This window comes from Petaurus breviceps, unplaced genomic scaffold (genome assembly GCF_028583685.1).
Source record: "Petaurus breviceps papuanus isolate PSGF00001 unplaced genomic scaffold, PetGlider_PUasm1.0 90879, whole genome shotgun sequence".
NCBI classification, from domain to species: Eukaryota; Metazoa; Chordata; class Mammalia; order Diprotodontia; family Petauridae; genus Petaurus; species Petaurus breviceps.
In genome coordinates, this window is record NW_027187368.1 from 965073 (window position 1) to 992864 (window position 27792).

The following is a 27792-nucleotide window of genomic DNA, read 5'->3' on the forward strand; positions in this document are numbered from 1 at the left end:
ATGAGAGATCCAAAGGTGAAAAAGAGCACAATTCTACCTCTAGAGGTACTTAGAATCTAATAGTGATTTGTAACCAATAGAGAGATTCATGAATCATGGGGTTTAGAAATATGTGAGACTTGGGGTGGCTAGGTGGCACAGTGAATGGATCATTGGCCCTGGAGCCAGGAGGACCTGAGTTCAAATCTGGCTTCAGACACTTAACACTAGCCATGTGACCTTGGGCAAGTCAGTTACTCCCAATTGCCCTGACTTCCCCCATTCAAAAAGAAAAAAAAATATGAGAGACCTCAGAGATCATCTAGATCAGGGGTGTCCAACATGCAACCCAGACGTGTAGTCTGTGGCTAAAGCAGATTAAAATGTAATTGGAAAATATTTGACAAAAATACCATGAAACAGGCTATACTACATTTTAAAATTAAGTTAGATTGATACTGTCATGGATTCTTATGTAAGTATTAGTGACCCCTGTTTGGAACCGGTTGAGGTGGCCCCCTCCCACCCGATTAATTGGGCCATTGACATTTTGGGTAAAAGTCTCTAATAGAGAAAGTAAGCAGATGTTCTGTTCCTTGCATTTTATTTATTATTTGTATCTTGGATTAAAGTAAAATGGGTAGACTTGCTAAATCTGTGAATAATACAGATGTTGGGATATCTAGTAAACTTAATGACATTGGGACCAAAAAATTCAAAACCAAGGATCTTGATATACTTTAAAAATTGACTATTACTGATACAGCTGTGAACCCTAGTTGGTGTGAATATTCCCTTTAGTACAATTCTATCTGACTCATAGAGATCTTCCTTTCCAAACCTGGAGTCAACAAACTTAAAAAAAAAGTATTTTGACAACTTCAAAATAATTGATTTTTTGTAGTTATATGTATTTTATGATTTTTAAAAACATTCTGAGAAAGGGGTTCATAGAATTTACCAAATTTCCAGAGGGAGCACAAAAAAGGGCCAAGAATCCCTGCTTTATTTAGGTCTTTTAACATTTTAGTGTATTTTACAGTTGAAGGGCTTCAGGTTCCAGATTTGCTTCACAGTGAACACTGTCAAACTATCTTTACTGAGAATCATCTTGGACCTAGTGGTACTTTGCATTTGGTAAATAACACATTGTGACCACTCCCTGACTATTGGAGCATCCCTTATAAGAGATGTGTCCAAGGTCTTGATAATAGTAGTCCACAGTAGTTGAGGGCCTTACTAGGTCAGAGGAAAAGCTACCTCATCCTTGGTGATTATATTTTTGTCCCTCAAAGTGGAGTGCTGCTGGGATGGGGAGGGGTCACAATGCTCAAAGCAGGATCTCTGTGACTTGGGGCTGCATGTCTCTGGAGTTTCTCCCCATATAATCTTGTTTTTCTGGACTTGATCTCCATTTAATCCTGATTTTTGATCCTACTGAGTTATGTTTTTATTCTGCATACTGTTGTTGGGATACTTCATTATCCTATATCTATATAGTGCACTTGGATATTGGTGGGAGATGTAGCTACCAGAATAGCACTAAATATGTTCATTTATTATTATTATTTTTTTACTGTTGCTATATCACTGACTAGCTCACCTTTTCTAGTTACAAATCTCCTAGAAGTAACCTTTCATGCCACTTCTTTTTCCAGTCACTGTTGTTAATGTGCTACATTCTGCTTGTATTCTTTTTTTTGTCCTTGGAGTCTCCCGCAATTTTGACTATTTTTTTTTCAGTTGGGTTGTTACATGATTCATAGCTACATAGCATCACTAGGAAAATATTGGTAAGGGGTGGGGAACCTGCAGCCTTGAGGCCACATGTGGCTCTCTATGTCTTCAGGTACAGCCCTTTGACAGAATCTAATCTTTCAGTCAAAGGATTGCATTTGAGGACCTAGAGGGGCACATATGACCTCAAGGCTTCAGGTTCCCCATCCTTGATATTGGTGTTTAAGAGATGAGTTTTTGTGTCAGATATCAATTTCAAACTGTGGAAAATCCTCTACACTTTCAGAATGAAATACAGCCTATTCTTTTCCTGTTTAGTTGTGATCCCAGGTCATCCATTTGCATGTAGCATCTGTCTAATATGCATGTTTGGATGTACCAATTGAGTGAGCTGCCCATCCAACTAACTGCATTTCATAATTTTGACAATAAGCATCATTTACTTGTTTTTTGTTTGTATTGTGTGCTAATTTCTTTTATTGACTTTAGATCTTATGGAAGAGGTCTGATAGAATTCTTGGGCTTTATGAAGCAATCTAGTTCATTATGATTAAGTGACCTGTCCAAGTTCACACAGCTAGTCAGTGTTATAGCTTGGACTGCAATGGAAGATTTCTAAATTTATCTCATCTATTAGTTGTGGTCTAGGGGTGCTGGGAACCCAGAGATTCAAGGGCAAAAGGTGTGGGTCTGCCTTGAAAGAATTCTACTCAAGTCTTCCTCCAGTCAGAGACAAGATTTATTAAAACACTGGTTGTGGTCAGTGAGATTTTAAGAATCTGTGCATTTGGTAGATGAGGCTGACCTTTTTTATAGGGAAAAAAAGAATGTGGGAAGATTTGGATGGGATCAATGAGTGACCAATAGCCTGGGGTGACCTGAAGGTAACAGAGAATTGAAGGTTGGGGTTGGGTCAAAGCCACAATGGAAGGACAGTTGAGAGGGTTATTGGGTGGAAAAGGCCAAGTTGCCAGTTCAGGGGCTGGGTTGAAAGTTCAAAAATGGGGGGGAGGTCTAGAGCCCTTATCTTGTGATATATATCTACCTATCTATATACTTTTATTAACATTAAATATCTCACCTTTCTTCCCCAATTGAAAAAAAATGTTTCTAACAAATATGCATGAAGTGAAACAAATTCCCACAATAGCTATGTCCAAATATATGTGTTATGTATACACATGTGTACATGTATATGCATATATATGTATGTGTATATTTCAAAACCTTGAATCCATTCCTCTTTCCAGAGTGTTGACCTGAAAGTTTGTTTAAAAGAGGTAAACAGGCTAGGTAATATATAAATTCATATTGTTTTATTCCCTTAAAGCTAGCAGATACATGGTTATAGAGCCAGAAGAAAACTTCTGAGTCACTGATAAAAGAATGACCAGGTTTAAATACATTTTAGAACAATCCCCATTCAGGATGCCTGTGTCTCTCAGATTTATGGACTCCATATGTGTTTAACCATACCATGAGAAAGGAAGTTTCTTAGTTGAATAAGTCGTAAATACAATAAGATAAGAGAGTTGACAAAGTGTCAATTGGAAATTATGATCCCAGGATATCTGTGTTTTCACTGTATAGCATATGTCCATAGGATACCAAGATGAGAGAATTCTGTCTTACTATTCAAGACAAAAGTCTGGTTCTACGAATCCTGTTAGTGGTTACAAACAGGAAAAATGCTTCTGATCAGCCTCTTCTGGTCTTAAAGTTACTGACACAGGAAGGTTTTTTTTTTTTTTTTTTTTTTTTTTTTTTTTTTACAAAAAACAAAGCATGTCTGTTTGATTAGTTCAGGCTTTGGCCCTTATTCGGGCTCAAATGATCTGAAATGATTATCAAGAGATAGGTAGCTCACATTGGTCTCCTGGAATTGTGGTTGGTCATTGCATTGATAAGAGTTCTTAAGTCTTTCAAAATTGTTTGAATTTATAATGGTTTTATTTTGTAATCATTCTGATTCCACTTATTTCACTCTATATTGATTCATACTAATCTCAGGTTTTAAAAAGAAACCATCTCTTTTGTCATTTCTTTTAGCACAGTAGTATTCCATTACCGAAATTTGTTCTGTCTTTCCTCTGTTGATGGGCATTCCCTTATAGTTTTTTGCAACTACAATAAGGGGAGCTATGAACTATTTTGTACATATACCTTTTCATCCTTATTTCATCTCTTTGGAGTATATGGTTAAGTAGTGGTTATCATTGGGTCAAAGGATTTTCAGTATAGCAACTATTGGGGCATAATTCCAAATTGCTTTTGAGAATGGGTGGACCAATCAATTCGCAATGTCACCAAACAGTGCAATAAATATATCTGCTTTCCCGCAACCCCTTCAACATTTATCTTTTATCTCGGGCAGATTTCTGACTCCTGAGAAAAATGCTTCTATATGATCTACTGCTTCACAGTGAATGTCGGAATCTGGAATGTTATAACTGGAAGGGGCCTCAGGACGCAGAGTATGAGATAGTCTTGGGGCTCACTTTCTTCATCTGTAAACTAGAGTCTCGGACTAATTACCTTCAAATTTTTCAGATAAGGAAACTGAAATTCAGTGAAGGTGCTCATCTGAAACTAAGATGTCCAGACTAAGAAGAACTCTTGGCAATTTATGAGAGCAGCTAAGCTCCCTGTGGTTATGACTGGGCGCAGGGAATTAGTGCTGTTCCAGGGATTTAGCATCTACTTCTAATTTGTGCAGGAGAGGGGAAAAGTAGGGAGAGATAAAAAGGTCCTTAACAACCACTTCCGGGGGCTCGCCGGAAGTAGGTAGGGGCCAAACAGAGAGACGCGTGCAGGTCAGTCTTTGGGGTGGGTAGGATGGCCGCAGGGATATGCTTCCGGTTCTCCTCTCAGTTCCAAGTCCTGCTGCTGCCGCCGCTACCGAATCGTGTGGAGAGGCTAGTGGAGGGTGAAGTCGTCTTGCCCCGGAAGGGTTTTGTCCAGTACTGGGCCAAGCTTCCGGACGGCGTAGCCGTTGCAGTCGTCTCCACTGCTGTTGCCTGAGGGGCCTCACCTTGGAGGGCGCAGTTTCCCGCGGGTTCGCGGCCTGAGCGCGTGAGTGTGGACGGTGGGCACGCTCCAGTAACTTCGGGGCTGACGGTGGGCAGAGGTCGGGTTCTGGCGGCGAGACTTTTCCCAGTTCTTCACTGCCGGGGTTTGGAGAGAAGGGCCGGAGACGGAGGGAGAGGCCCTGGGGATGGACACCTTGGCTCGGGGAAGTGTCCATACGCTGACAACAGCTCCTCTCACCACAGTTTTATGAGGCCTGCAGAGATTAAAGTCTAATCTTTTGACTTATTTAGAAGTTGGGGCTCTAGGAGGTTATTCACTGTCTTTTAGATTTGGAAGGATCTTTACAGACGGATCGGTTTCAACTCTCTTATTTGGTAGATGAGGAAATAGATCCAGAGAGTTTATGAAGATTTGAGCGAGGGTGAGAATCATATTTCTCTCCAGGTCCCCTAACTTTCAGCCTAGTGCTCCTTCCACAGTATCACTCAGTTTCTCTCACTAGATTGGGACACTGAACTTTAGCGTTCCAAGGAATTATTTAGTTTTGACTTTTTTAGGTGTTAAGTTGTCTGGATGTCAACTTCACATTCTTTCCTGATTGAATTTGGGGTTTGCCTTGTACCAACAACACCTTTTACATTTCATTTAGTTCAGCCCTTATTACTGGTGAACAAACTGAAGACAGGAGAGGTGAAACATCTAAGGTAGGAGAGATATTTTACCCATAGAAGAGCATACTTGGGGGAGGGGACATGATGAATAACTTGTCAAATATTTGTCACATATTGTAGAAGAGGACTTTTCACTAGACCACAAAGGACAAAATGGGAAGCGAGCCTTGTGAGTGTAATTTTTAGGGAGGTAGGTTTTGGGTTAATTTTAGCAAGGTATGAGGAAGAACTTAATTGATTAACAGTAGAATGGGTTGTCTTGTGAGGTAGTAAACTATTTACTGGAAGTGTTCAAGAGAAGACTGGTTGATCACTTTTCAGGCAGATCATTTAGGGTGTCCGGCTTTCATGAATGTTGTGTTTTGGGCTTCAGGTAGAAGTTGAACTAAATGACTTCCAAAAGGTTCCCTCTCCATTTCTAAAAAATTATTATTCTACAACTCATCCAAGGTCACATAGCAAAGTAGTACCAAAACATCTGCCAACATCGAAACTGGACTTCTAACCCAAATAATTCTTTTTTTTTTTTAAGCAATCAGGGTTAAGTAACTTGCTCAAGGTTACACGGCCAGTTATTTCTGGGTGTGGTGCTAAGTATCGGACCCCAGATTTGATCCCCAGGTCATCCTGACACTGGAACCGGTGCTCTTACTCACTGTGCTACCTGGCCGCCCTGCAAATAATTCTTTTTAAACTTTAGTAATGTAAAGCAGTCTTTAAGTTGGAGCTATATCTCCCACTATAACATTTATGTTTTGTTTTTCTTAATAAGTGTGACCATGGCTGCTGAATCTGATGTCCTGCACTTCCAATTTGAGCAGCAAGGTGATGCTGTCCTTCAGAAAATGAACCTCTTGAGACAGCAGAATTTATTTTGCGATGTATCCATCTATATCAATGATACAGAATTCCAGGGACACAAGGTGATTTTTGCTGCTTGCTCCACTTTCATGAGAGATCAGTTTTTACTCAACCAGTCAAAGCAGGTCAGAATCACTATCTTGCAGAGTGCAGAGATTGGCAGAAAGTTACTGCTCTCTTGTTATACTGGTGCACTGGAGGTTAAAAGGAAAGAACTTTTGAAATATTTGACTGCTGCAAGTTACCTTCAGATGGTACATATTGTGGAGAAGTGCACAGAAGCTTTGTCCAAGTATTTGGAAATAGATTCTTCTATGAAGAACAACAGTCAGGTTACTGAGACATGTCATTCCTCTTATCCAGAACTAAAGGATGAAGATGAAAATTTAGAGAGAGACTGTGAAATCATTGAAATTTCTGAAGACAGCCCTGTAAACTTGGACATCCAAGTTAAGCAAGAAAAAGACAATGCTTTGCAGCCTACTATACAGGGCTTGATATTGGACAAAAAAGATATGAAAACATCAGAGATTTCAACCGTTGAAATAGGGTATAAAGATGATGAAATTTGCATCTTTAGAATGGATTCCATCAATGTGCCCACTGTAGAAAGCGAGCAGTTTCCACAGCCTTGTACATCTTCTAAAACAAATATATATTTTCCAGAAACACAGCATTCACTTATTAATTCTACAGTGGAAAGTAGGATGACAGAAGTTCCTGGGAATCACTTTCAAGGGTTTATTGGTGAAAGTACAGAAGGCAATGTTGGTGTAACAAATGGGCTTCAAAGTCTAGAAGAGGGTTATTCCTGGCGACACCAGTGCCCCAAATGTCCACGAGGATTTCTTCATCTTGAAAACTATCTGCGCCATCTGAAAATGCACAAACTGTTCTTGTGTTTGCAATGTGGAAAAACATTTACACAGAAGAAAAATCTTAACCGACACATCCGAGGACACATGGGCATTCGGCCATTTCAGTGTTCTGTGTGTTTGAAGACGTTTACTGCCAAGAGCACTCTTCAGGACCACTTGAACATTCACAGCGGAGATCGTCCTTACAAGTGCCACTGCTGTGACATGGACTTCAAACACAAGTCTGCCCTCAAGAAACACTTGACTTCTGTTCATGGGAGAAGTAGCGGTGAAAGGGCAAACCTTGACATCATCACGAAAGTCAAAATAGACTACGACTAACAGTAATACACACTTGCTTTGGAGACTTGGATTTTATAATCCATTACCTTGAGTTGTGCAAAAATATGCCTTTGTAATTCTGTATTCCTTCCTTCCTATGTTTGTCTGATTTTTTGATGTACTGGCATATTAATGTTTTTGTTATATTCTTAAAAGTTGTTGAAGTTAATGGAATGGTTGATGGAGTTCTTTTCTGCCTTAAATATCATTACCAAAATATTAGCTGATTTTCATAGCCAGCCTATTTGGTGCTTTATAGAGTGTTGTAAACATAGGTCCTTAATTAATATTGCTAACTGACTCTTGGCTAAGGGGCAGAAAGAACTTAATAGTATTTTTCATGTTTTTCATTGAATTTGTGGTATTAGTGCTTCACGCAGGACCAGCAACCATATTTTACTTGTACTCTTATCTTAGTGGCCATTAGAAGAAAATAAATCTAGGACTTTGCCCAGTCTTGGTTCATTTTAGCTTCATTTTTAAGAACTATTTGTCCTGTAGATGAAAGCAAGTGTGATGAATCTTTTCCCAAGTAGGATAACAGGTTACTTTTATAAATTCTACCACTTTTTCTAAAGGAAATAGTAGGTCAGCTATCTGGTTGAAATTATGAAATAATAATAATATTCCTTGTGTATAAAAAATTTCTGTTGCCTCCAGAGGAATTCAGCATATCATTTATTTCAATGTGAGTATTCTCTCCACTTGTCCAAAGGGCAACTCATCCACACTTTTTCATCCTGTATGACTGGCTTATCTTTATATCAGTTTTCCATAAAGGTTCAACCTAACACACCAGATATCATCATCTTTTTTTTATTATTATTATTTCATGGATAACATTGCAGCACTTGTGCATTCTGTCCATCTGTTCTTTCTCACTCTTGCTACATTTTTTGTCAGCCTCCTTTTCTAATCCTTATTAATATCTTTTATACTAGTTATTGGGCACAAATCATCATTGTGAATATGCTGCAGCCTACTTGTGCCACCAAAGGAATATGCAGGGTTATATTAAAGTTGATTTTTTTATACACACATATGTATATATAATATATATACACACATACCCCCTACATGTGTATATGTGTTTTATATGTAACACACATATATAGATAAAAATATATAAACATTTCTTTCACTGGAATAAAAAGTTATTGTACCTATGTAATGTTTTTAATATATTTTAATTTATTTCCATTTGAGGATAAATTTTCCTTATTTGAATTACTTGTTCACATACTTTGGAAATGAATACCAAATTAGCTGTGGTCTCTAGATTATATGTAATACAAACATATAAAATATTTTTATCATCAGTATGATTATATAACCAATGAGAAACAGCATTTGCTAGAAATACACAATTTATAAAAGACATTGAATGTGTTCTAGATATCATTCTTTTTACTTTGTCTTGGCAATATCTTTTTTTGTCATGGCAATTCTTTAACCTAGTTTTCTTTACCTTAGTACTCTACATGGATAGTTGTGATTTTTCTTAGTGATAAATTTTTATTCATGTGACTAGGACTGACCTTCAAATATTGATGTTAAAATAATTTGAGTACTTTTTTCTTATCCAGATATATGTATTTTCCACGGACGTGCCAAAAGTAAAAACATGTATGTAACATGTAAGTGTAGTAGAAGTAAAACTTATTTTCATTCTTGTTAAATGCTAAAATTCCCTGTTATTTCTATATACTTATGGTACAGTGGAACCTTGTGGGACAAGACATCTTGTCAACTTCTGAGAGACATGACTTGAGTGTTAACTCATATAATGAATCTTCCTTTATCAGAACTCTCCCCTCTTCCATTCATCCTTCACCCAGTTGCCAAAGTGATATCCTACATCACAGGTCTGAACATATCACTTCCCTGCTAATATAGCTCTAGCAACTCTCTGTGATAAAATACAAACTCTTGTTCTTCTTTGGCATTCAAAGTCCATTAATCTATCTCCAGTCTGCTTTTCCATCCTTACTACAACATTATTTACCTTTACATGCTCTGGCCCTGCCAAACTAACCTTGCTGCTCTCCATACTGGACAAAGTGTTTTAATTTCTCCATGGCTTTGCATCCTCATTCCTGGAATGCATTCTCTTTCCACCTCTGCCTCTGAATCCTTAACTTCCTTCACTGCTTAACTCAAGTGCCACCTCCTACATGAGGCCTTTACTGATTCTCCTAGTATCCTTTCCCTCTCTACTCACCACCTCCATTTACTTTATATCTACTATGTATATAATTTTGTACTTACTTATATGTGTATATGGTTTGCCTGATATGTAAGCTCCTTTAGGGCAGGGACTGTTTTGTCTTTGTAGTCCCAGTGCCTGGTACATAGTAGATGTTTAATAAATGTTTGTTGATTGATTGGTTGTGCCTCCTGCAATATAGCAATTGTGTTGTATACAAACTGACAAAATACAAATTAACCTACAAGGCAAATGTTTAGCTTCCCATCACTCCATGCAAGTGTTATATAGGCATTCTCCTGTGGAATATTTCTTTTGAAACTTCATTATTTTCAAATGTTTTACATTTCAGCTATTTGTGAGGTCCAGACCTGTGATTTCAGCAGTGTGTGGGCAATTTCCAGTGTGGAATGTCCATCTATGATTGTGGAAAAGTAATGTTGTCTTTAATAGTTTTAGAGAATTGCCTGGGGATACTGAGAATTTAAATGATTCTCCCATTTTAACACTTCTTAGTATGTGTGAGAGGCCAGACCTGAAACCAAGTCTGTCTTACACAAAGGATGGCTTTTCTATAGCTCATGCCACCACTCAACTGAGGATCATTTATATAGATGGTAAATGATTATATTTCATAGGACCTTTGTGGGAAACATAGAATCAAAGAATCTTAAATGTCAAATGTCATATAGACTTTTTGGACCTTACTTTCCATATCTGCAAACTGAAGAGAGTGGATTTGATGTATATGATTTCAGCTCTCATTTATGAATTCAAATTTCACTGGCCATCTGAGCTAGAAGACGGGAGACTTGAGAGGGCATTCATAGATTTATGTAAAATGTTTTAAATGTGACAGAATTTCCCTGCAATGGATTTTTTTTCCTTTCTTAGAAAACATTCTTTCAATAAACATGTTTAAGTTACCATTTATGAATGGAGAAATGGGCTTAAGTGGTAGGATATTTATTTTTGTAGAATACTTTGCTTACAAAAATCTGATGAAATAGGGAGTATGATTATCATCCTCATTTGACAGATGATCAAACAGGTATGTAGAGGAAAATGGCCTTTTGCAAGATGTCCTGATAACATGCCATGGTACTTGCTTTTAAGGATCTCACTGTTTCAGCAATTTTAGTGCCTTTTGAGCTGGGCCTTTAAAATGATTATATTTAGATAAACTTTACCTCTCAGCAGAAATTTTCTTGGGATTAAATTTGAAGCTTTGTTTTTCCTCATAGGTAGTTTTATGTTTTAAAATTTAAAACATTTTGTGGATGGACAGAGTAGTTCATAAGAAATAACATTTTGGGGGAATGTATATCTTACCCAGTTCAATGTTTTAAAAACATTTTCTTCCCAATTGTAGCTAATTTAGGTACTCTCTTATACACACATATATGTGTATATACATGTATATACACACATGTATATATGTACATGTATATACACACAGAATCCTTTTGTAAAGCACTTTCAGATCTTTGGGATAGAGAGAAAGGTTGGAAATTTTCTTTATTCTGTCCAATAACACAAAGTTTCCATGAGAAGTAATTCTCAAGAGTTGTGTCTGCATTCATGATATATCTCAATAGAATTTGGAAAATGGAATCTAGTTTTAGAAATGCAGGTGTGTTAGGGTAGAAGAGGGGAAAGAGAAAGGAACAAGCATTTATCTAGTGCCTACCATGTGCTAGATACCGTGCTAAGCACTTTTTGTTATTTCCTAGCTCTACAAAGCAATTTTTTGGTATTTTAGTATAGCACTGAATAAGTAAATTTAGGTTTAGTTATTTAGGTAGAATTGTCATTTTTATTATATTAATTCAGCCTGCCCACGAACAACTGAAGTTTTTCCAATTATTTAGATCTGACTTTGTGTGAAAAGTGTTTTGTAATTGTGTTCATATAATTTCTGGGTTTGTTTTGGCAGGTAGACTCCCAAATATTTTATAATATCTACAGTAAGGCACTTTTTATAAATATCTTATTTGGTACAGAGTAGAATTTTTCATTGTAGAGAAATGCAGTGTTTGTGATTTTTTTTTTTCATGGCCAAGGGAAAACTGAAAGGTCCATATTCCTGAATTAAAGCTTTGCCCCTACTATGTTTCTGTTTTAAAGTTCTAGAAGAAAAATGGCTACTGATTTCTTCTAAATGAAATACCACTCTTCTGTTCCCCTGTACCATTTTCTCAAATATGTAACTTCTTAATATTTAGGATAATAAAATGGAGGTTGTATAAGAGATTGATGTTTGTGGAGATTTATGAATTTTCAAGAAAAAGTAGGGCTTTGAGGTTTACAAAAATGGTTTCCTTGTTTGCAAACTTAATGGAGCAAATAAAATTCTAAATCCACACTAACCCTGTGAGGTAGGTAAGAGTAATTTATTCCTGTTTTATAAATGAGGAAAGAGACTCAGGATAATGTGAAGTGCTTTGATCAGTTACATAGCCAGTAAACAATTCTTATACTTTCCTTCTTTATTTAGAAAAGTGGGAGTTCCTTTATTTTAAATCCATAGAAACAGGAGAAAAGTTTATCAACAACTACTTATTTGCTTGTTTTTAGCTAATAGTGGTCATGGAACAGAAAAACTTAAAAGAAAAAAATCTTTAAGCATAAAATTGCCTTTAAACCTATAGCAATAGATCTGCATTTCTAATATAAGACATGAGACAGTTCAAGGGGGTCATAGAATTTTAGACCTAGACTAGACCTAAAGGATGATCATTTAACACGTGAAAGTCCCCGAGAGATATTAAGTGACTTGCCTAAAACAGTAAGAAGCAGGACTTCATTTAGAAGCCCGGTCTTATGTCAATTTTAGCACTTGCTCCTGAGGGCCAGCTTGGATTTGGATTTGGACCAATACTATTTGCAAAATTGGATTTAAGTTATGTGTTAAATCCTGCCAACTTTGCGGGAAGATAGAGTAGGAGAGAAATCAAATCTCACCATTATGCTTGAGCCATTTCACGGATGGCACTTTTCTATACCTCTGCCAATTTTAGCTTGAGACTATTATATGGGCAGTGGCAAAACAGGATGGACGGGAGTTTCCCAGAAATCTCTCCTTCGGTTCTCCTCCTTTCCCAGAGTGCTTCGGCTTTGCTCCATCATCACATGATACGGGTGGGTTAACCTGAAAGCCCTAAGGGCAAAGCAAACAGTAAGAAACTAGGCATGCGCGATCTCGCGCGAGTTGGGGCGTGTCTCCTCGCGAGAGGATCCCAGGGCCCGGCTCCCTCCCCGTCCGCCTCTCGCGAGGAGGTGGAGGTGGTGGAGGAGGAGGAGGAGGAGGAGGCGCCGCTGCGGCCGCCGCCGCCGCCGCCGCCGCCGCCGCCAACACCACCAACGCCAACGGGGCTTTCCCACTTGCTCCCGATGGAGTTTGAGGCCGCGGAGCCGCAGCCGAGCCGTGCCCCGGGGAGAGGAGGCGTCTTCGTCGCCGATCCCCGTCACCGCCGTCGCCCCGGGGCTCCCCGGAGCGGCCCGTAGCGACCCCGCCCGGGCCCTCAGGTAGGGCGGACGGGCGGGAACCGGGGCCTGGGCCCGTGGGGAGGCCGTGAGGGGGCGCCCTGAGAGAACGTCTGCGCCTGACAGCGTTTGGGCCCGCCGGGCAGGCTACAATCTTCTCCACTCCCTTCTCCCTCAGGGCTCCCGCAGCCACCTCTGTCTCCTCAGCTGGTAGACTGCAGCTGGAGGGACCTGGCACCAGCCACTCTTCCCTCCCCTCGCCCCGCCCAGGAGGGAGCTGTGACCCGCAGAGAAGGGGCTCCTGGGGCAGGGTCCCATGGAGCTCTAGAAAGGACCTCTGTTCTCTCTTCCTTTTACGTTTTCTTTCGTTTTTCCCTCATAGCTTTCCTTCTCTCCCTTCCCCTTTTCCCTCCCTACTCCCTCTTTCACTCCCCTCTCCCCCCTTCCCCTTCTCTCCTCCCCTTTCTTCTTTTTTCTCCTCCCCCTTTTTGCTGCTCCCCCTCCCGTTTTCCCTTCTCTTCTCTTCCTTTCCTTTCCCTACCTCTCTCTTCTCCCTCCTCCCTTCCCTCTCGTATTCTCCTGTCTCTCTCCTACGTTTCCCTTCTCGTCCTCCTGCTCCCCCTCCCATGTCTGCTAGTCTCTTATCATTCCTCTCTCCCCTTGTCTCTTCATTCGGATTCTCCTTTCCCCTTCTTTCTCAGTCATTCAACATTTATTCCCTCTTTCCTCGCCTGCACCCTGTCTTTTTCCCTTCCCTATTCCTTTTTGTCTCTCCCCTTTTTTTCTTGTAAAAAAAAAGCCACCAAGAAAACAGAATGGGCATGATTCTGAAATTAACAGAGAATCACGATGTTTTACAGTTTGAATGGAGTTAGACACCATAAATTCTGCCAGTGTGTTATTTCTTCTGAGGTCCAGGTAGGGGGTGGAATCTGAGCTCTACATGAGTTGAAGACCCTTCTTCTTTACACTCACACACACCTGTTTTTTGAATAACAGCTTCTGTATTTTGACCTAAGCCAAACAATGCCCCTTGGTGCCATGTAAAGGGGTCTCAGCAGTAAGAGGAGAGAGGATTGGCTACAGAATGGCCCTGGGGATGTGACTAGGATAATTGAATGAAAGAGAACCGGGGAATTTATTTATTGGTGTGATTGTGTGTTCTGTTTTTTGCCCCTCCTTGTGGGAAAGCCTCTTGGGGCGACTCTTCCACCATCTTAGAAGAATGGTGTAAAGCATCATTGTTTTACAGGCATTTGAAACGGAACTGGGCATCACGATATAGAATGCATTAGAGAGAATAGTATCTACTTGTTTTCCTTAGAATTAAGGAATGGAAAAGGTTATGATGGCTGCTTTCACTTTTAGTTTCAATAATAAAGCAATGTGACACAAACAGAAAAGGTACAGGAATAAAAATAGATCTAAATGATGTAGTATTTGTTATATGGCGTATGCCTAACCTGAATCCCCATATCTCTCTCATGGGCATTTTACTAATACATGTTAGAGTTCTTTCCTGGATCACATTTGGAAACTATTGTATCCCATTAAATTTAACCACTTCTCCTCATATCATGATTTTCATAGATTTTGTTCCTTTTGACATTAATTTATCATATTTTTTGTTGATACTTAGGTAAATTTCTAAACAAGAAATGTCACAAAATTCAGTTTCTGTTATTTTTAGGAAAAAACTGGATGTTTTCAACAATTTTGAAGACCATGCTTTTCAGGATCACATGCACTAGAATCCTTTCACTGTTGATCAAATGACTTTGTATTAATTGGACAATTTCCTTACTTGATTTCCAACTTTTTGTTTTGCTGTATTTATCACTTTAAAAACATTTTGGTAGATTTTTTTTCTTTTGGTATTATTTATTTTTAACTTTAAAAACCTAGAAATTTGTATTGTAGTTTAGCATTTTAGAGTGTTATGGTTCTAGCAATGTTCCAAACAGTATTCTTTTATTGTATTAGCCAGATGTGTACATTTTTTCCCAGATTTGAAAAATTAAGCAAACAGAAGGTAGAATAAAGCTCACTGAAGGAAAAAAAATGAATTGTACTGCATCCATTTCAGTGTTAATGTTATTATCAGTAACATCTTCTTAATTGTCCTTATCATGTCTTTGTAATTATGTGAAAGGGGTTTTTAAGAGTGACTTTTGCATGCTCATATTACTTTTAGTAAAGAGACATTTCCAGAGCATAAAGTAAAGTTGCTTTAGAACCTTCTCTTATAATAATGTAGATATCAGAGCATGGCCACTTATCCAAGAAATAAATTATATCATTAAAAACAGACAAATGAAAACAAATTTATTGACAGAACATCTTGTTGAAAATTAGCCTAATGTCATTAGAAGCATGAAGAGCTTGATTTTTCTTTTGGAAGGATAAATATACATGGCAAAAATTACTTGATAAGATGAAGTAAATGTAACTGTGCCATCTAAAAGGGATATGTTTTCATTTTTAGTCCTTATAACTGCTGAAGGATCTTGAATTTTATTGGGAGTGGGAGCTATAATAAACAGGAAAAAGGATTTGTTTAGAATTTAGAAAATATCATTGAAAAATTAATCTGAAATCCATTAAGTAATTGATTTAAGCTCCAAAGTGACTTGAGCAATAGAGTTTAAACAACCGAACTATGGAGATATTCTTCAAAATGATATATTTAAGCCTTTTCTCCCTTAAAATCTTTCATACAATTTAGAGTACCAATTTAGACATCTTATTTCTGAATTAGTGACTGAAATTGTAGTCAGGATGATTTAAATCCATTTAAAATTCCTAATTATGAATTTTAAGGTATCTAAGTGAGAAGTATTATGTTTGTAATAATGTTGAACTTTCAAGGCAGAAGAATCAGGTTTTAAATCTCAGGACCAATAATTGCTGTGCAACTCTAGCTAACCCACTTAATCTCTGTGCCTAAATTTTCTCGCCTACAAAATGGTGGTAATAGTACTTATACTAAAAGATGTTCTGCCATAATAAATGGAAATCTTACCTAGGAGTCAGCAAGACTTTAACCTCTCAATAGTCCCGATTACCCTCTAAATTGTAGAAAGTCTATGAATCTGCAATGGTGAAGGGAAATCACACTTCTCAATCATCCTTCCCAACCTCTCCCACTCCCCACGTTTCACCATTATCTCTCTCACAGGAATATTATTAGGAAAGTACTTTGTAAAATTAAAACACTACTATTCATAATAAATAATACCTCTCTGTACTTAAATTCCATTGTAAACCATCCATGCTTTTTTATCCCAGTTTTTTTTTGGGGGGGGGGCGTCTCTTGTTTCTTATTTCTAGAAATCCTCTGGTTCCTTTGATGTTTCCTTGGTATCATTGAAGTTACTTGGGCTGTCCATCTGTAATTTCTTGCTAAATGACCTACCTGCTTCCTTTTTGAGGTACATACAAGTAGGATTTTAGCTTTCAGAACTATATGAAAGTTAAAAGATTATCCAATTAGTTCCCTGCCATCCCTCTTAAGGAAATGGAAGTTCAAAAAGGTAAAGTGACTTGCCCAAGGTGATACTGGTAAGGAGGAGTATACAACTGTTAGATGATATCTTATTTATAAAAACTTAATGCATACCTTTGAGACAAAGATTTGTTTAATTGACAAATTAGTTTACATGTAGTAGCTGAACTTCGATGTGGTTTTTGTAGTATAGATTACTGTATTTCTCTTCATATGAAATAGTGGGTTAGGAATTTTTGCAGTGGTAGAATCCTAAACTTTTTCCTATAGTAGTATGAAATCAAATATAACAGTCAATCATTCTGGTTAACAGATTATGCTTTACCAATAACAGAAAGTAAAATTTCTTAAATGTATAACATTTGTTCTTTTTAAACAACTTTTTCACCTTTCCATCATATTTGTGAGGGAAATTAGCAACTTTTCTGCAGTTTTACACATCAGCAAATGACACACAAAGGGACTTTATAACTTGAAAAGCTATTGAACAGAAAAATTCCTCTAGGTCACGTTCATTCAAAAAAGCATTTACTGGCTGTATGCATAACTCTATTCTAGGCACCAGAAGGGTACTATATCAAATTTAGATTCTTAAGATCCCCTATTTAGCTGCCCTATAATTTTAGTAACTAAAAGTTTACTTAATAAAAATTAATTTTAAATATTTTGCTTAGTGCTTTGAATGGTTGAAATTTGCAGCTTTTTCTTACTTTTTTGTTGTACTTGAAAAGTTTTCATTTGTCTTTAAATATCTATTTCTCTGCAAATGACATTGTTCTCATAGTATTTGTTAAGAGTTTTGCAAACCCAAAGTTAGTTTACAGTGTTTCAGTTTAAGGAGTTTATATATTCACACATTTCTAGTGCTTAATTTAAGTACTTTTCTTCCAAGAAATTTAAAGATTAATTTTTTTATCCTTTTTGTGTCATGCAGGATTTAAAAAAATATGCCTCTCTTAAATAGATCAAAAGTCTATTTATGCTGCAACACCAATTAAGAATATATTCAGTGATATAAGTATCTTCTGATATTTGGGTTGAAGAACTGCCACATTATTTTCATGTGTCTTTCAAGTTATGTGGAAGAGAAGTGTTGATTGTGTTGTTACCCATAAAATATTTAACAAATGCAGTATTTATTGTGAATCTGAGAAGGCTTTATACCTCTGCCTTTAATAAGCATATTAGGCATAAATGAGTATAAGTTTCATTCAGAATTGATTAAGTCTGTCTGGAAGTAAATCTACCCTAAGTTTCTCATAAATAAATTTTCTTTTATTTTGTAATGGCATTTATTTAAATTAATTTGGAAATTAAATTGTCTTCATATTCATTTTAAGACTTTTTAATGTATTTAAGAAGACTTTTGATGATAATTGCCATCAACTTTATTTTTTATCCAGTTATCAGTTCTTCATAAGCTATATTTGAGGTGGTTTGGGATGCCAAAAGTTTTTAAATTTCATTATTTAGCTGACTTCAAGTTTGAATTCTTTTCCAAGAAATTTAAACTTGAAACAGATTGTCTTGGTAAAATAAAAGAGTTGAAAGATGAATTTCCTGTAACTTAACTGGACATTGAATTAGAATTAGACTACTGAATTAGAATTTCTGAACAGGTAGCTGTAAAAAAAAGAATGCATTAATTATTTTACTTAGTCCAACTTGACTGAATTAGAGTTACTCAATAGCAGATTTAAAGGAAAAATATGACTGTAAAACAAATGATGTATTTTCCTCTTATAACATGGAAACATTTTTCAGGTTGTAGGTACAGATGAATTCACATATTTTGTTAAAATCAAGTATAAAGGCTGATCAGATTTATTTGTAATATTGGAAGTTAAACTTTTAAAAATTAATTAAAAATAATCTTATCCAACTATCTTACAAACTGCTTTATATCTAGTAATTCAGTTTTATTTAAATTATTTTGAATACTTTAAAGTCTGTAGACATTTAAAACACAACAAATAGGAATAGAATTTTCCCTTTGAATTTTTTGGGGGGATTTTTTTTTTAGTTATATAATTTACCTTCAAACTCAGATTGTGATTTTAAAAACCTTTAATTACTGTGGTTGGCGCTCACTAAAGTATTAGCCAGTAAACAGTTCAGTGAACTGTGCCCAGATTTCTAATACTCAGAAAACCTATTAAATTACATAAGTACTTTTTAATTGTTCTGAATTTGAGTTAGGAAATATTTATGAAATATGTAGTATTCAAACTTTGTATCTGAACATTTTGAAGTTGGAGACAGTGACATTGATGATAATTCCATGTTCTTAGATATAGATTATTTGGAATTAAAGCCCTTTGCTATATTATTTGTTGAGTCTTCACACTATTGCCATAAGATTATATAATCTAGAGTATGAGGAAACAAATCTACTTTTGATTCCCAAATTTTTCAAGTATTGAGATGCTTTTTTTTTTTTTTTTTAAAGCAATTGGGGTTAAGTAACTTGCTCAAGGTTACAGGGCCAGGTGTTTCTGGGTGTGGTGCTAAGTATCAGACCCCGGATTTGATCCCAGGTCATCCCAACTCTGGGGGTCTGTGCTCTTACTTGCTGCGACACCTGGCCGCCCCTTGAGATGCCTTTCTAATTTCAAATTTCATAAATGGACACTCCAGTCCTTACATGATAGTAGTTGTTGGTATTTTTAGCATCTGTTGATTGGGAACATACAGAAAAGCTACTGTTACTTCTATAATCTTTTTAATTAATTTGTTAATCACAACAGTATCTATATGCATTTGAAAAACAGTTAGCTGGGCTGGGTGGTGCTCACCTGTAATCCTTTCTGCTAGGCAGGCTGAGACCTGCAGATCTCTTGAGCTAGGGAGTTCTGAGCAGCATTGCATTATGTTGATCAATGTCTACACCAAGTCCAGTATCAATATGGTCTGCCCTTGGAAGGGAGATGAGACTCATCAGGTTGCTTAGATGTTGGAATCCAATCAGGTCAAAGATTCTGTGATGATCAGTAGTGGGATCCATCTATGAGTAGTCTCTGTACTTCAGGTTGACTAAGATAGGGATATCCAGTCTCAAAAAAATAGTAATAGATTTATGGATCAGCCATTTAAGTTTACAAAAGTTTGGTTAACTTATTATGCTAAATCATTTTTCCTATTGTACTGGAGCTAAATAAGGATGAAAATGACAAGCTTTGGTGTGCTTATGGATTTGGGGATTCTTTTCATTGATCCTGTGGCTCTTAAAGGATCTTATGGCCATAGATCAGATACCACTGATACAGTTTAAACACATTTTATAGATGAGGAAACTGAGATCCAGAGAAGTCAGGTGAGTTTCCTGAGGTCATATAGGTGGCAAACCTTCTGACTCCAAATTCAGTGATCTTCCCAAAGAGATGATAAAGATTTGCAACCTTTTTTTTTTTTTTGGAAACAAAAAAAAGCACTGTGGCAAACTTCCTACTAGATTTAGAAATTACAAGTATAATCAGTCATACTTTTTTGGGTACTATTGAGGCATTTTATTTCTGCAGAGAATATCTTTTCTCAATTGACTTTGTTCATGTTAACATTTAAAGCCATACAACAGTGTTAACACAGTTTGCTCATATCTGTTAATTTTGTTTTGTGTCAGCATAGTAGAAGATTTTACTAGTTAATGTTATTATAACCTTGGATAAGCCTAACCTTTTCTAGACCTCAGTTTCCTTTTCTGTTAAATGAGGGTGTTAGATCAGATTTGTTGTTGTTAGATTATGTGACCTTTGTTAAGCTCTGAATCTTTCATCCTTTGATCCTGTGATATGTTATCCTTGGAGGGGGCATTACATAATCACTTCCTTTTTTTTTTTGTTATCAATCAAGTCAATGGATAAGCATTTATAAGTGCTGTCTGTGTGCCAGTTTTGCCTATAGATCTGCTCAAGTACATCTTTCAGATCTCTAAGTTCAGTAACTGTCCCCTTCTTCCTGTATTATGGGAAGGTAGTGTAGTGGTAATCAAGAGACATGAATTCTAAGATTGGCCCTGTGACTAACTAGCTACATAATCTTGAGCAAGTAGCCTCAAATACCCTAGTATTCAGTTTCCTTATCTGTGTCATGCAGACTAAGTTCCCTTCCAGACCTGAAAATCTGGGTAGATAGGTATGTTCGCATTTCTCTTTTTTGCTTGCAATTTGTCTGAGGTAAATATTAGTAGAAACAACTAGAATGTAAGCTCTATGCTGGCAGGTTAGGACAAATGTCTTTACTGTTTTCTTTCTTCCTTCTCTTTCCTCCCCTTATTCTTGTCCCCCAACAGTACGTACTTATTTGGTGCTTGTTGAATTGAATTGTATTTTTAAATGCGATTAAAAGGTTAATCTTTAATTCCTCAATTTTAAAATTCAAAATTAATGTGACCACAGGTATACAAATAAATAGTGTAAGGCATAATAAACTTGGGTTTCGTGGAAAAACTGTGCTTCATACCTGTAAGAAAGAATTCTCTTATCAATAGCTAAAATTAAAATTACCTATAAAATCTCCAAATCATTTAAATTGTTTCAGTTTAACCATTTCAGGAAAAATGGACCCATAACACAAAAGTTCCAGATATATGAAGTGAATTAAAGCTGGTTTTATAGTTTTGGGCTTTTATTCTTTTTATTATTTCTAAAACATTAATTTTAGTTTGGGGGAATATTCTGTCAGTGTGCTTGCTGTCAGATCATACCTGGCCAAATAACACTAAAATCTTTAAAAAATTACTTGTAATTCTTTAAAAATATACTTAGTTTACTACAGCTTATTACTGTTTTTATTTTTTGCAGTTGTATTGAGTCCCTGAAGCAACATCCCAAACTTTTTAAATTTCTTAAGTGTTGTAGAAAATTATTTTTTGGTGTATTTTATCTGACTTTTACTAAATTCTCTCTGCCTCTATGAATATTCAATTGGAAAATTATCCCTTTCAATTTAACCTGAAATCTAGATTTCAGGTGACTATGTTCCCCTACAAAAATGAAGGAAATAAAATCTACTTAAACTTTGGTCATTGTGAGTTTAAATTTATTGTCATGGCATTTCATGTGTTGAATTAGTTTATAAAGAATGATTGTTAGGTAATTTTGTTTTCAGACAGGATTATTGAAGTTTTACTGTCATTCAGTTTTAGTTCAGTTCCATGATTGAGTGGCAATTAAGCATGAGACCATATGTTATCTTAATTAAATTATTAAATATCAAAAAGTAAATAAGATGTGTTTAGTGTTTTAGCTTATCTGGCAAATCAAAATTGGCTTTACTATTTATAATATTAATTATGAAGATATGGAAATAATCTTTTTTGTTTGTTTTCTGTTTTTTGTTCCTTTCTAGCTAACATAACACTACACAGTGAAATAATGGTCTGCTAGACTGCTAAACAAGCATCCAGTTTCCACAATGCCTGTGCAGGCTGCTCAGTGGACAGAATTCCTGTCCTGTCCAATCTGCTATAATGAATTTGATGAGAATGTGCACAAGCCCATCAGTTTAGGTTGTTCACACACCGTCTGCAAGACCTGCTTAAATAAACTTCACCGAAAAGCATGCCCTTTTGACCAGACTGCCATCAACACAGACATTGATGTGCTTCCTGTAAACTTTGCACTTCTTCAGTTAGTTGGAGCCCAGGTAAGATGTAAAGTTGTGCTGCTTATAGCTTCAGCCTTTTGTCAGAAGTAGCATTAAAATATTGGAAATGCAGTTAAGAAAGATTTTTATTTGAATGTCACCTCACTTTCTTGACTTTTGTGATACTGAGCACCCATTCTCATAGAGCCTCAGTTTCCTCATCAACATCCCTCACAGGGCTGTTGTGAGAAAGGAACTTTGTAAATAATAAAGCATTATGCAAAAGTTAATCGTTATATGTTCAGTAACTTAGTTTAGAGGAAAAGCAGATTTGCAAATTTGAAATTTGTAGAAAACAGCATTGAAAAAGCCATTTCCCTCTGATCCTTAATTTCCTTATATATAAAATAAATGAGTTAGATTAGATGATCTGTAGTTAATTTACAGCTGTTGACACTGTGATTTGATTGTATTGTTAGAATTATATTTTATGTAGGACAAGATTATCACTGTATATAGAGAGCTGAATCTGTTGAAACTGTATTTATGAGAAGTTTCCCTTTTTAGGTACCAGATCATCAAACAGTAAAATTAAGTAATCAAGGAGAGAATAAGCACTATGAGGTTGCAAAGAAATGTGTTGAGGATTTGGCACTCTACTTAAAACCACTAAGTGGAGGAAAGGGTAAGTTTCTTTAAAAGCTGTCTCTGTTGATAGGTAGGATTTGATGGGAAAATTATTAACCTTGGTAAACTTAGCTTTGATACTCTCATATGAAGCAATAAAAGTCTTAAAATGGATTTGGCAGAAGGTGCAATTGCCTTTTTTGATTGAAAACATAGATTATTATTTTGTTTATTTTTTGTTTTATAGAATTTATGGGAGAATTTAAACAGGAATCATATAGGTTAGATGGGCATGGAGGGTCTGCTTCATTGCAAGAATTATTCTCATTGATGAGAATTCAGATCCATCAGAGTAAGTAAATGTAACCTAACCACAAACCAGACAAAAGGAGAAATACTCATTTCCTTCAGTTAAACTAGTTCTATTTATTTGGAATTCTTAGAATGTAAATCTTAACAAATCTTGTCAAGGAGTCCTTTCTTGTGTTCCCTTGAACTTGTATTTCTTCTCTTAGTAAGTTTCCAGCTTTTACTAGCCATTCATGTAAGCCAGTGCAAGTCATTTAATATCTGAGCTTTTGTTTCTTCATCTCTGAAGTGTAATGTGGATAATATGTGTACTATTTGTTTTGAGGAAAGCATTTCACAAACCTCCAAATATGAGCTACTATCATTGTCTTTGTCATCTTGTTAATGAGATATATTCTTTGGCATTTGAGAAATACCAGAGAAGTATGAAATGTGATTCCTTACTCAAGGAATTTAAAAGTCCTGTGGTTTGTTACATTGATTTTAGATAGGATTATGTGATAGGTCCCAGAAGACAAATGTCTTGCTTTTAAAAGAAAAGCTACCAATAGTAACCAATAACTGACGGCAAACAGCCAGGTATACTGTATTGTATTTTTATGTATGATTGCTAAAGGAATTGAGCTGGTCATGCAGTAAAAGCGAAGGATAACAGATGGATAGTCTGAGTGTTTCCTTGTTATCTATGAAATATTAAAAAGCTAGAAGAACATCTAGGTATGTGGGGTGGATTCCATATGGAAGATACATGGAAGGGAAAGCACTTGGAATGTGAAGACTTGGATAAGTTTACATTGGAAAGAGGATCCACATTAATAATATTACTTAATCCATTGAAGTATCTGTTTTTAATGGAGCTAGAATACATTGTTTAATCTTTTTTTTTAAGCAGTCGGGGTTAAGTAACTTGCTCAAGGTTACATGGCCAGTTATTTCTGGGTGTGGTGCTAAGTATCGGAGCCCGGATTTGATCCCCAGGTCATCCCGACACTGGGGCCGGTGCTCTTACTCGCTATGCTACCTGGCCGCCCCATTCTTTAATCTAAATGCGATAAAATGTCACTTGACCATAATATACATACCAGAACTTAAGTTGTCTTGATGAGCCTAAAGGGTACAACAGTAACTAAACTATCAGAAAGCAGGTATTAGTCTTAAGCAAAACATATACCATGATAGGGTTGACTAGTACCAAATTGGGAATCTCGAGATTTGGGTTCAGATCCCAGACTCTGACACTGATAATGTGTGACTTTGGTCAAATTACTTCCTTCCCTAAGTGTCATATCTGTTAGTAAAATGAAAAGGTTGGACTAGATGGATTTTAAGGTTTCATTAGGCTCTAAATCCTATAACCATCTCTAAGAGTCAGTACTATTGTGGTATGTGAGTGAGAAACTAACTCAGGGATTATAGCTCAATCAGTGAAGTAAATAATGAAACATTTTAAAAAAAATCTTCAACTCATCTTTACTTTTAAAAACTGAGATCTTTCGGTTTCTCTTTTTTGAAAGGTGTTGCTAGTTTGAATCAGAGTGCACTGAGCCGTCCAATGCAAAGGAAACTGGTGACTCTTGTAAATTGTCAACTTGTGGAAGAAGAAGGTCGTGTAAGAGCCATGCGAGCAGCACGATCACTCGGGGAAAGAACTGTAACTGAACTGATTTTACAGCACCAGAACCCTCAGCAGTTGTCTGCCAATCTATGGGCTGCTGTCAGGGCTCGGGGATGCCAGTTCTTAGGACCAGGTAAAAGTAAAAAAACTTCTTAGAGAAAACAGTTACTGATAGGTTTAGAGAAAAATACCTTCTTAGATAATTTTCAGTTTTGCCAGGAGTAAACAAGTGATTTTCTGATGTTCTTCTTCAGTGCAGAATAGTTCTAAAGAATTTTTATCATTCATTGTCAAACCATATTTGATAAAACCTATACATTTACTCCATTTATTCACTACTTATTTTCAGATTGACACTTATTCTGAGCAGTTTTTGTGTTTGTCAAAAATTTTGTAATGATATACTTTTATGAATTTTCTCCTTTCTCAAAATTTTCATTTTTACAGATTCATGGGTTTTGTTGTAATTTTCAAATATAGTGAATGTTTCATTTGTATAGTGGGAAGCCTAAGGATAATTGGAAGAAAACTTTTCTGTGTTAATGCATCTTTACATTTAGTTGACAGCATGGAGGATAAAGTGTGTAGCTTCTGTGGAGTTTAAGAAAGAAGATAGTTTCCTGATACTTTTCTCTACTTTCATTTAAATAGACATTGAGACTAAATAACATTTCTTTCTATAACAAGAACCAGTCTTGGAGTCAAGAAAACATGACTTCAGGGGGGCGGAGCCAAGATCAAGGAGTAAAAGCAGGAACTTGCCTCAGCTCCTGCTCCAACCACCTCCATACCAGTAAAAAAAATGACTAAACAAATTTTAGAGCCACACAACACACAAAGTAACAGAGAGAAACAAATGTCCCGCTGAAGGCAGCCTGGCAGGGTGACAGGAAGAATCTGTCTCATCAGACTGGAAGCCGAGCACAGTCCCTGCTGAGCTGCCTGGGCCTGAGCAGCAGCACAACCTGACCTGCACAGACTTCAGGAGAGTGAATCACCAGCAGCTGTGGCGGTTTCTAGACTTCTCAACCTGTAAATGCCAAAGAGAAAGTTAAAGGTCAGTGGGGAACTCTGTTGGAACTGAGTGAGAGAAGAGCTGTCAGGCCTCTGCCTCAGGGTGAGAGGTGGAGGAGGTGTGGCTGCTACAGCTGCTGCCACATGGCTGCCGCTGGAGCGCCTGGCCAGCAGATCATAGGGGGACCAAGCGACCATTCAGAGAGTAATCACTCTTGCTTTGACCTGCTTGGATCTGGGTCAGAGTCTTCAGTGGTTGTCCTGGGGTGTGTGGCCAATGTGCCACACCTTGTGGTGGCTGTAAAGAAGGCGCCTTCCTAATAACTCTGGGAGCTGTGAAAACCTCAGCAATTTGGGAGATAGCTCTCTCTATTCTGGAAGCAGAGTTCTACCGAGGCAAAGAGCTCAGAAGTCAGGTAATTGGCTGGCAAGATGAGCAAGCAATGGAAGTACAAACAGACCATAGAATTCTTTTTTGGGGATAAAAAGGATCAAGGCATAGAGCAGGAAGAAGACAACAAAGTCAAAACTCCTGCATCAGAAGCCTCCATGAAAAATATGAACTGGTTAAAGGCCATGGAAGAGCTCAAGAAGGATTTTGAAAATCAAGTAAGAGAAGTGGAGAAAAAATTGCTAAGAGAAATGAGAATGATGCAAGAAAATTATGGAAAGCAAGTCAATAGCCTACTAAAGGAGACCCAAAAAAATACTGAAGCAAATAACACCTTAAAAAATAGACTTACACAGATGGCAAAAGAAACCCAAAAAGCCAGTGAGGAGAAGAATGCCTTAAAAAGCTGAATTGGCCAGATGGAAATGGAATTTGAAAAGCTCACTGAAGAGAATAATTCCTTCAAAATTAGATTGGAGCAATTGGAAGCTAATGACTTTATGAGAAATCAAGATACTATAGAGCAGATCCAAACAAATGAAAAAATAGAAGGCAATGTGAAATATCTCATAGGAAAACCACTGACTTGGAAAATAGATCCAGGAGAGATAATTTAAAAATCATTGGACTGCCTGAAAGCCATGATCAAAAAAAAGAGCCTAGAAATCATCCTTCAAGTAATTCTCAAGGAAAATTGCCCTGATATTCTAGAACCAGAGGGCAAAATAGAATTTGAAAGAATTCATTGTTCACCTCTTGAAAAAGATCCCAAAAAGAAAACTCCTAGGAATATCATAGCCAAATTCCAGAGTTCCCAGGTCAAGAAGAAAATATTACAAGCTCTCAGGAAGAAGCAATTTGAGTATTGTGGAAACACAGGATAACACAAGATCTAGCAGCTTCTACATTAAGGGACTGAAGAGCTTGGAGTATGATATTCTGGAGATCAAAGGAGCTGGGATTAAAACCTACCCAGCAAAACTGAGTATAATGCTTCAGGGGAAAATGTGGTCATTCAATGAGATAGAGGACATTAATGCATTCTTGATCAAAAAACCAGAGCAGAACAGAAAATTTGACTTTCAAATACAAGAAGCAAGAGAAGCATGAGAAGGTAAACAGGAAAAAGAAATCATAAGGAACTTATTAAAGTTGAACTGTTTATATTCCTACATGGAAAAACTAATAAATGTAACTTGTGAGACTTTTTCTCAGTATGAGGATAGTTGAAGGGAATATATATGTTTGTATATACGTATATATATATACACACATACATATATATGTATACATATGTAAAGGAGGGTGTATGTATATAAATACATATGTGAGTGTGTGTATATGTGTGTATATGTATGCGTAGACAGGGCACAGGATGAATTGAATATGAAGGGATGATATCTAAAAAAAAAATTAAGAAGTGAGAGAGGAATGTATTGGGAGAAGGAGAAAGGGAGAGATAGAATAGGGTAAATTATCCCACATAAAAGAGGCAAGAAAAAACTTAACAATGGAGGGGAAGAGCAGGAAGGTAAAAGGGAATGGATCGGCTTTTCTCACATTGGATTTGGCTTAAGGA

The 27792-nt window shown here is 36.7% G+C and overlaps 2 protein-coding genes across 8 annotated transcripts in view; both read left to right on the forward strand.

Moving 5' to 3' along the window:
• Nucleotides 1-11934, forward strand: part of ZBTB6 (zinc finger and BTB domain containing 6) — a 28945-nt gene extending 17011 nt beyond the window's left edge. The window contains exons 1-3 of one of the 4 annotated variants that reach the window (XM_069073741.1): nucleotides 4652-4788; nucleotides 5396-5450; nucleotides 6190-11934. In XM_069073741.1, the coding sequence (XP_068929842.1) occupies nucleotides 6197-7477 (1281 nt within the window). In that variant the 5' untranslated portion in view covers nucleotides 4652-4788; nucleotides 5396-5450; nucleotides 6190-6196 and the 3' untranslated portion in view covers nucleotides 7478-11934. Of the gene's footprint in view, nucleotides 1-4650; nucleotides 4802-5395; nucleotides 5451-6189 lie in introns of those variants that run through there. The other 3 variants (XM_069073740.1, XM_069073742.1, XM_069073743.1) reach the window with 3 other exon arrangements.
• RC3H2 (ring finger and CCCH-type domains 2) overlaps nucleotides 1-27792 on the forward strand; it is a 96270-nt gene that overhangs the window by 17012 nt on the left and 51466 nt on the right. For 2 of the 4 annotated variants that reach the window (XM_069073721.1, XM_069073724.1), the window contains exons 1-4: nucleotides 12968-13211; nucleotides 22021-22317; nucleotides 22825-22942; nucleotides 24708-24941. In XM_069073721.1, coding sequence (XP_068929822.1) covers nucleotides 22087-22317; nucleotides 22825-22942; nucleotides 24708-24941 — 583 coding nt within the window. In that variant the 5' untranslated portion in view covers nucleotides 12968-13211; nucleotides 22021-22086. Of the gene's footprint in view, nucleotides 1-4650; nucleotides 4789-12967; nucleotides 13212-22020; nucleotides 22318-22824; nucleotides 22943-24707; nucleotides 24942-27792 lie in introns of those variants that run through there. The other 2 variants (XM_069073722.1, XM_069073723.1) reach the window with 2 other exon arrangements.